Below are 9,016 nucleotides of genomic sequence, written 5' to 3'. Positions count from 1 at the left end.
TTTTTAGGGTTCGGCGTGCAATATAGTGTTGGGCATAGATGTTGCCTGCTTTAGTAAATTAGCCACCCTCTCTCTCCAGATACCCCTTTTGGGCTCGGGGTGTAATGGCCCTCCATTTCAGCTTTCCAGTAAGACGTTTCCCTGTCCCACCTAGCAGCCTTAATGGCCTTCTTCAACCTCCCTTCCTTAGGAATTCAGGGTTACTCTGGGCTCCCAAGGCCGACTGGTCCCGGAGGGCCTTGATATGCTTCAAGGTACAGGTCTGGCCCAATGTAACCCATTTACGTATGTGGTGTTCTAACTGATCGGTATGGCAAGGGCACGGCAGTGGCCCACGGCCAAACGCAAGTCAATGGGTTAGGCCCCGTCGGCACCTTATGGGTTTATGGAATGCCACGGGTCTGAGGAGGGGCCTCCGTTTTATCACTTCAACAGCTTATTGTTGACTTAAAGGCAATTTGGGCAGTTTCTACATTAGCTTTACCCCCCTAGGCCTAGGTAATTTGCAGTTCAGAGCCCACTGTTGTTTCATCGAAGCAGTCTCCATGGTAGCCGCTGGAGGTTTTTCTCTCAGGCACGTTAGGACATTCGAAAATGGGGCTTCACAGCATTTCAGCCTGCATTCACAAGTTGTTCGCTTCTTCCTGACACAATTTTCGCTTTGCTTGCCTAATGTGCTTATTCCTGAGACCAGCAGACTCGTCGTACGCCGGTACGGGTGCTCTTACATGGGCACATTATGATGTCTGGAGCTGCACGAAGGGCTTGTATGTCGTCTTCAGACGTCAGCTTCTGTCACCCCATCACATTAGGATCCAGTGGCTTCACAGACGTGGCAGGCGGTGGGAGTCCAGTCCTCACTCTGTTCCACCAAAGTTTGTCAGTCTTCCTCTGCAGGTCCAGGTGCGGCACATTGAGAGGAATGACGTCAGCTGTAAGCCAGGCAAGGACCTGATCGAACAGGCCTTGGTTGAGAGGCCTTGGTCTGGCATACCTGGCCGGAAGTAGCCTATTGCAGCCCTCACTGCTCCCATGGATCAATGTGAAGGACTGGAATGACGTTGCCAGCGGCAGGGCACATCCGAAAGTGCACAGAGAAATGGCTTATGGCCATGTGAATGAGGCGATGGATGCACCACCCGCCAGGGAATTCTGTGGACTTGGAGGGAGCGTTACAGGTAGGACGGTGTCCGCCTGTCTCATGTAGTGAATAACATATTTCTGTCTGATCTGCAAAGGGGCCTGCGGGAAGTTCTTCTGCGCAGGTGGGGGGAGTTTCACAAGCTCTAGGCTTGTGACTCCTGTGGCGGCTAGGACGGGCAAAAACAGGAAAGTAGGGATGGTGTGCATGCAGAGGCACCTTATGGTGACAGGTGACGCCTGAGGCCCCCCTGAACGGGTTGTGCGGCTTGGCGGGGGGATAAGTGTTGCCTGTGAGACCAACCCTACTCACTCACCCAGGTATTTCGCGGCACCGGGTTGGGGGTGACACCGGAAGGTCTACCTCCCCCAGAAGGGGCAGTCTGGAGGGATGGCGAGATCACCGCCACCCCTCAGGCTGGGTGTGTTTTCGCCCAAGAAGTGCCAGCTAGCCGCTGACACAGTTAGATGCCCGTCCTAGTTACCCCTTTGCAGCTATTTCAATAAATGTGGCCCAATTTTCAACCCAAGCTTGTTGTCTGCATCTTCTTTAACCCATCTCTGCTCGCAAAGTGTGCACAAAAAATGCTTTATTCAATAGAAACTTGGCTTGGGAAAGACATGTATATTTGAAAAAATGCACATAGAAATATGTACATTTGAAAAAAATGAATATCAAAATACATTTTTTAAAAATCACAATAAATTATGTAATTTTTTTTTCATGCAGGCTAAAAAAAAATGTGATCTATGCATAATTGGAACAGAATTAATTTAACATTGGGAAAATGAGAACCATCAGGGTGGAAGCTTGGCTCTTCTCTGTGCAGGGCTACTTTGAACCAAACATGATCCTCCACAGGGATACTGAAGTGGTAACTGCATTGAGTCTTCAAAATGTTCTGAAAATCCATATTAACAGTCAGTGCCTTACCTCAAAGCAGGTGGTTCTCTAGGACCTTTCCCTCCTTTGTAACACTTTGAGGTCCAAATTGAAATCACAGCACTAATGATGTAAAGCATTTGTTTGAATAGAGCTGTGTGTAAATGGCCTCTCAAATTTTTCCAGTCTGTCTGTGGGCAGCAAAACTGGGGGGACAATTTCACTGAATTTCTCCTAGGGAATAAGAAATTATCCAACAGTTTCTCACAGATAGGGTGCACTATTGGCAGGGGTTCTAGCACAGCTTCTTCCTTTTTTCCTAAGCGTTTTTTGGTTTATTGCAGTGCTTCTGTTGGTGGCAACAGAATCAACTGTGTTGAGGCTTCCACTTCTTTGAGGCAGAATTTTAAATTTCTTTTGGTGGTATTTTTGAGCTTACCTAGTCACTGTGAGGTGGCTAAGGATGCTGTGTGTGTTTTCTCTCTCTGTTACACATCTTTTAATTGCTCTACAGCCTCCCAGGCCCCCTACAGTTCCTGAACAGAGATTCTATAATTGCAAGTGGAGATGGGTTAAAGAAGACGCAGACAACAAGCTTGGATTGAAAATTGGGCCACATTTTATTGAAATATTTGCAAAGGGGTAACTAGGACGGGCATCTAACTGTGTCAGCGGCTAGCTGACACTTCATGGGCAAAAACACACCCAGCCTGAGGGGTGGCGGTGATCTCGCCATCCCTCCGAACTGCCCCTTCTGGGGGAGGTAGACCTTCCGGTGTCACCCCCAACCCGGTGCCGCACAACACCTGGGTGAGTGAGTAGGGTTGGTCTCCCAGGCAACCCTTATCCCCCCACCGAGCCACACAACCCGTTCGGGGGGCCCTCAGGCGTCACCTGTCACCATAAGGTGCCTCTGCGTGCACACCATCCCTACTCCCTTTCCAGTTTTGCCCGTCCTAGCCGCCACAGGAGTCACAGGCCTATTGCCTGTGCAACTACCCCCACCTGCGCAGAAGAACTTCCCACAGGCCCCTTTGCAGATCGGCCAAATATAAATCATTGCCGATGTCTGACAGGTGGACGCTGTCCTGCCTGTAAAGCTCCCTCCTAGTCCAATGAATTCCTTGGTGGTTGATGCAACCATCGCCATGCTCTGACAACCCACGTGCTAGTTCTCTATTCACCTTGCGCTGGGCCCTTTCCATGGCCGCATTGCTCTGCGCCCTCCACATGATTCTCAGGAGCATTGAGGACCATAATATGGTCACCCCCGGCCAGCAATGTCGGATCGTCTGCAGATCGGCCAACGCCTGCTCCATCAAGCCCTTTCCAGGCTTGTAGCCCAGGTCATTCCCTCCAAAGTGTAACAGCAGGACTTGTGGAGGGAAACTGACCAAACCTCGTTGAAAGAGTGTGGGGAGAAGACCGTCCCATCGCATACCCCGTCGGCCGAGCCATTGTATCACCACCTGTTGGGGAAACTGCAGCCGGGATCCGAAGGCTGACGTAGCAGCTCTGCAGGCAGCCCAAAAAACCATACTGTGCCCACAAATGAGCACCCGTATCGGCGTTGGTCGAATCCCATCTAAATAAAACATTGGGGAAGGCGAAGAGAATCATCAAGAAGCATCAGGCAACTTGCGAATGTAAGAGCGGAAGGCCCTGGAGCGCCATCTCCCTACCGCTTTCACTTGCTTGGATGAAAAACCTATGGCAGCTGCCGTAGAGGCTGCCCCAATACAAAATGAGTGAGTCCCGAAACGGTAATGCCCCAGACCCAGTGTGGTCAAGGCTACCTTAGTGACTGCCCAAAATTGGAACTTTGTCAGTGGTGAACCATCCGCGTGGCAAAATAGGGGACCCTCACTTGCCCCGTGGTGCTCAACGAAAGCCCGCAAGGCCCTGACCGGGCATAACTCGTCGGCCTGGGCCTGGTTAAAGGTAACCAATGCTCCCTTGCCTGCCTGATTGGTGTTTGAACGTCGAATATGTAGGTGAATCAGGCTAAGCTGGATCTGGATATCTGAATACCTCAAGGCCCACCCGGAGGTGTCGGATTTGAAGGCCCAGACCAGTTCTGAAATCCTGAGGGCCCCGAAAAAGGCTGTTAAAGCTGCAGCGTGAAAGAGGGATGCTTCGCATGGAGAAGAGCAAAGGGAGGGCCACAATGCCTGAAGCCCTGTGAGAATAACTGGCGACAAAGGGTGCCTGGAGTCTGGCAGGGCAGGAAACATCTGTGCCCAGCCTTGCACAGCTCTCCTAATTCAGAAATCTGAGGTGGAGTCCTCTACCCCTCGCACTTTGGCCCAAAAGGCCAAAGAGGCGAGCTTCCCCGAAATGGTCCTAGCAGATAGTCCCTTGTTATGCAGATGTACGCAAAATTGTAACAAGTGGTCCACAGGTAAGGGCCACACATCGTGCAACTGAAGCCCGCACCTGAAGGTGCCAAACGCCCTACCTGCTCTCTCGTAGGCAGCTCTAGTGCTGGGGGCTATAGAATTCAGGATCGCATGTTTGACTTGAGAGCGCCAATCTCCCACAGTTCGTCTGGTATGGGGTCTGGCAGTGGATGGGCCCATGGAGCCAACGCACGGAACCTGTCGATCTGGTTTCATGACAAAGCATCGGCTACCGGGTTCCACAGACCCAGCACATGGCGGGCGCGGAACCATATGTTGTGGCGTAGGCATTTGAGGGTAAATGCTCTAACTAAATCCATGACTCTTTGGTTTCTAGAGGATAATGTATTAATGACATGCACTACGGCCAAGTTGTCGCACCAAAAAAGGGCGACAGAGTTGGCCATCAAGTCTGCCCAAATATGTACAGCCACGTAAATGGGGAAGAATTCCAGAAAGGTGAGGTCCCGATTGATACCGCTGGCAGCCCAGGTCTCTGGCCACTGGCCCAGGCACCACCGGTCTCGCCAAATTAGCCCAAAACCAAAGGTGCCAGCCGTGTCCGAATGGATCTGCATGTCGGCTCGTAGAAGTAATTCACGCCTCCAAAAGGAGATGCCATTAAAGTTCCTCAGGAATTTAAGCCATACCCGCAGGTCCATGCGCATAGCAGAGGTGACTCTGGTGCGATGATGCGGGAGTTGAATACCCCGCATTGCCCAGCAGAGCCATTGCAGGAATGCGTGGCCGGGGGCAACCACTCTACAAGCGAAGTTCAGATGGCCAACAATTTCCTGTAGTTCTCTAAGGGAGACTTTATGAAGGTGCAAGATGGACTGGAGCTTATTTTTAAGTATCACCAATTTATCGTGGGGGAGACGAGAACACTGTGCGCGGGTATCAAGCTCGATCCCCAAGAATGTCAAAGTAACAGTTGGGCCCTCTGTCTTCTCGTGTGCCAAAGGGAAACCCAAGTCTGAGGAAAGGGATATGAATGCCCTAATCAGGTCAGAGCATTGACTGCCATCCCCAGGTCCAGCAAACAGGAAGTCATCCAAATAATGGACCACATCGCTGCAGCCCGTCTTGTCCCGTATGGCCCATTCCAGAAAGGTACTAAACATTTCAAACATGGCGCAAGAGATGGAACATCCCATAGGGAGAGCGCGGTCGATGTAAAATTTGTTCTGGAAGGAAAATCCCAGCAAATCAAAATCCAGAGGATTGATAGGCAAAATGCGAAAAGCGGATTTGATATCACACTTGCCCATCAATGCCCCACAGCCCAGAGCTCTTATCATGGCTACCGCAGCGACAAAGGATGTATAACGCACGGAACATAGGTAATCTGGAATTTCATCATTAACTGACTGGCCCTTGGGGAAAGAGAGGTCATGAATTAACCTGAATTCACCGGGTGATTTCTTGGGTATAATACCCAAAGGGGAAATCCTCAGGTTGGGTAGCGGGGGCGAGGAAAAGGGGCCGATGACTCGACCTGACTGAACTGCTTTGTTAATCTTATCTTGCACCAGGCGCCGCATGCTAAGAACAGACCGGTGGTTACCGGTCAAATACGGCCTGCGCAGGCCCGTAAAGGGAATCCTGAAACCCAATGTAAAGCTGCGTTCCAAGTAGATTGCTGCCTGCTGATTTGGGTAACGACCTAGAAGTTGAAGGAGTGGAACAATCTTAATTGGGCTGGGACTCTTTGGGAGGGGGAGGATACCCACCGCCCTGTTTTCTGCCACCCCGGCCATCCTTTGGGGGATCTCTCCAACCTCTGGCTCTCGGGCAAGAGGAGCAGGAGTGTTGACCACCACAATGGGAGCACTTGTGCTGGAAGTGGCATGGGTTATGGGAGCAGGAACTTTTGGAGTTGAACTCCCAGCACAGCCAGCAGTGTTGAACCCCTGGACCTGCAATAGTCTTGGTGGCTATTGCGGGTGACAGCTTGGCCAGGATATGGCCGCTGTCAGACCTGTCGCCAAAGCCTGGCCTAGAAGGGGTCATGAATTGGAGCCAAAGGTCCTGGTCCTTCAGATCCCAGCGCATGGAGGGGTCGATGATGGCCCTCCTTCGGAAGGCCTCGTCGTAAGCCAGCCATGCGCTCCCCTCATATTTGGAGTAAGCCCTGAATATTATGTCGAGGTATTGGTGAGAACCCAAGCCCTCTCAGGGAACCTCTGCTGGAGGATGCCAGCGTAAATTAAAAAGCCTGGCAACCAGTTCACCCAGGTGCGAGGCACCTTGCGAGCTTTGCTCCGCTCAAGATCCCGGTCATGGGTCCTATCTTTGTCACTGGGTTCGGGCTCACGAAAGAGCAGGGCAAAGACATCGATAAATTCACCCCGCAATATCTTTTCTCTAGTAGCAATGGTTAAGTGAAAACCAATAGGGGAGGACGTCGCACCAGTGGGCATAGATCCACGACTTAGGTTGGTGCATGGGTCAATTGAGGACAACTGTGGGGCTAGCAGGGAAGGAGGTAGGGAAGCTAGGGGGTCACTAACCGAACCGGCGGGCCCCTGCCAAACACTGGCGGAGGCGACGTTAAGCAAATGAGGCTGGACTAATGGCGGAGCAGGCGCAGTGGCGTCTCCTGCCAGTAGTAGTAAGGGGAATGAAGTGCCAGGCCCCAAAGAACTGGGAGGGCTGGCTGATGAAGCAGCTGAACTAGGAGTTGAGGCCGAGGCAACGGGCTGAGGAGTACTAGCTGCGGGGCCTGAAATAACTGAAGGAAGTGTACGAGGGGGGACTGGGCCGCTTTGAAAGGTAACCCCCGGCACCCAACCCCAGGAGTTGATTTGCCCCATACCCGGCCAGGCGAATTGAGGTGCCAAAGCGGTCTCACCTGTACCAATCGTGGGCATGCTCTGATCCCCAGCTGGAAAAACCGAGGTTGTTGCTTGTGCACCCAGGGAAGATGAGGCAGCAGAAGGGAGGAGCTCTGCTGAAGGCGGTGAGCCTTCTGGAAGAGCCGAGGAAGAGGAGGTGGATGCCTCAATAGCATCCAGGCGATCTGAAATAGAAAGGAGCAACGAGCGTTGGGTCTGTTGTCGCGTTCGCTTGTGCTGGACCACTGAGGATTTTTTGTGCCTGGCCCGGGGAGGAGGAGAGATCCCCGAGGAATGCTCAGCAGCTTCCAAACAAGAAAGAATTGATGCCAGTACCAGGTCTGCGTCCTCATCAGAGTCAGAATCGGGCCTTGGCAGCGATCTTTTGGGGAGAGGGGGCAGGGCCCTCCCCTTCCTTTTCTTACCACCCTGGCCTTTCTTGGGATGCATGCTGCAGGAGGTGAATTAACCTAGTTGCTATCAAAGAGTTAAGAAAGCCACTGGGCACCCCAGACAATAGGCAGCCACCCCGCAGTCTTAAGATCTGCAGGTACAAGTTCCAGACCAAGACAGAGAGGCCTGGGGATGAAGATGAGTGGGGGGGGCAGGCAGACCGCAGCTTGAAGTGCTGCCGCCGGCAAACACCAGCGCTGCGCACACCCGCCCACCGGCGCTTCTCACCGGGACAACACCTCAGGCCGAGGTGGCACTGGCGGGAGGCCGGCAAGGCGAGGAGGAAGAGGCCGGCAAGGCCGGCGGCCAGGTAGACAGGCCGGCTGGCAGGCAGCCATGAGCTGGCCCGGCAGCCGGCGGACCAGTCAGGCAAGCGGGCGGGCGGGCGGGCAGGCGAGCGAGCGAGCGGGCGGGCGGGCAATTGAGCAAACGGGCGGGTTGAGCGGGCGGGTGGGCGAGCGGGCAGGAGAGCGAGGAGAACAGACGGACAGGCGGGGGAAAGGAGCCGGCGAGGGAGGGAGGGAGGCGGAATGATATCACCAATAACTGCCCCGGAGGCAGCAACGTTGGCTCTCCCGACGGCCAGCAGCAAGTCAATAGCTGTAAAGTGAAGATTTTGGTGCGCAGAAGAACGCTGGGTCCAGGCGGCTGGAACGAGGACAAAGCTGTTCTCCAGCAGGCCAAAGTCCCTCGTCATGTCTTTAGCTGCGTTGCGCCAAAGAGATGAGATAAGGAGGGGGTCAAGTTTAAGACAACTCGGCCTGCTCCTCCCCGAATGGTGGTGCGACTGGGGTGCACCAATCAGAGGCCCATACGTCTTATCACCCCACCCGCCCGCAATGGCCCTCCCCCCTTTCAGCCAGACAAGCTGGCGCCGGGTAGAGCATTTCTATAAAGCCCCATGAGAGGAATTGCCTCATGATGTCTTCCTCATAGAATCATAGAATAGTAGGGTTGGAAGGGGCCTACAAGGCCATCGAGTCCAACCCCCTGCTCAATGCAGGAATCCAAGTCAGAGCATCCCTGACAGATGGCTGTCCAGCCTCGTCTTGAACGCCTCCAGTGTGGGAGAGCCCACCACCTCCCCAGGTAATTGGTTCCATTGTCGTATTGTTCTAACAGTCAGGAAGTTTTTCCTGATGTTCAGCCGGAATCTGGCTTCCTGTTACTTGAGCCCATGATTCCGTGTCCTGCACTCTGGGATGATCAAGAAAGATGGCTTTCTTCTCTGTGACAACCTTTCAAGTACTTGAAGAGTGCTATCATATCTCCTCTCAGTCTTCTCTTCTCAAGGCTAAACATGC

General features: G+C 53.1%; 2 protein-coding genes across 2 annotated transcripts; both read right to left on the bottom strand.

Moving 5' to 3' along the window:
- Positions 1 to 2,622: 2,622 nt before the first annotated feature.
- On the bottom strand, positions 2,623 to 8,428 carry LOC146350103 (uncharacterized). Its single transcript, XM_084841765.1, has 3 exons — positions 8,253 to 8,428; positions 7,277 to 7,444; positions 2,623 to 3,608 (listed from the first exon to the last, which is right to left on the bottom strand). Exons 1-3 carry the CDS (start codon positions 8,407 to 8,409, stop codon positions 3,019 to 3,021), a joined length of 915 nt encoding a protein of 304 aa, XP_084697891.1. The 5' UTR covers positions 8,410 to 8,428; the 3' UTR covers positions 2,623 to 3,018.
- LOC146350104 (uncharacterized) lies at positions 4,056 to 6,182 on the bottom strand. The gene is made up of 2 exons (XM_084841943.1): positions 5,024 to 6,182; positions 4,056 to 4,108 (listed from the first exon to the last, which is right to left on the bottom strand). The coding sequence occupies exons 1-2, from the start codon at positions 6,180 to 6,182 to the stop codon at positions 4,056 to 4,058; spliced, it is 1,212 nt and encodes a 403-aa protein (XP_084698069.1).
- Positions 8,429 to 9,016: the final 588 nt, after the last annotated feature.

This window comes from Heloderma suspectum, chromosome 3, assembly GCF_057233095.1.
Source record: "Heloderma suspectum isolate Gila_16-S chromosome 3, 16-S_ref, whole genome shotgun sequence".
Classification (NCBI taxonomy): Eukaryota; Metazoa; Chordata; class Lepidosauria; order Squamata; family Helodermatidae; genus Heloderma; species Heloderma suspectum.
This window is presented reverse-complemented; position numbering and strand designations above follow the sequence as displayed.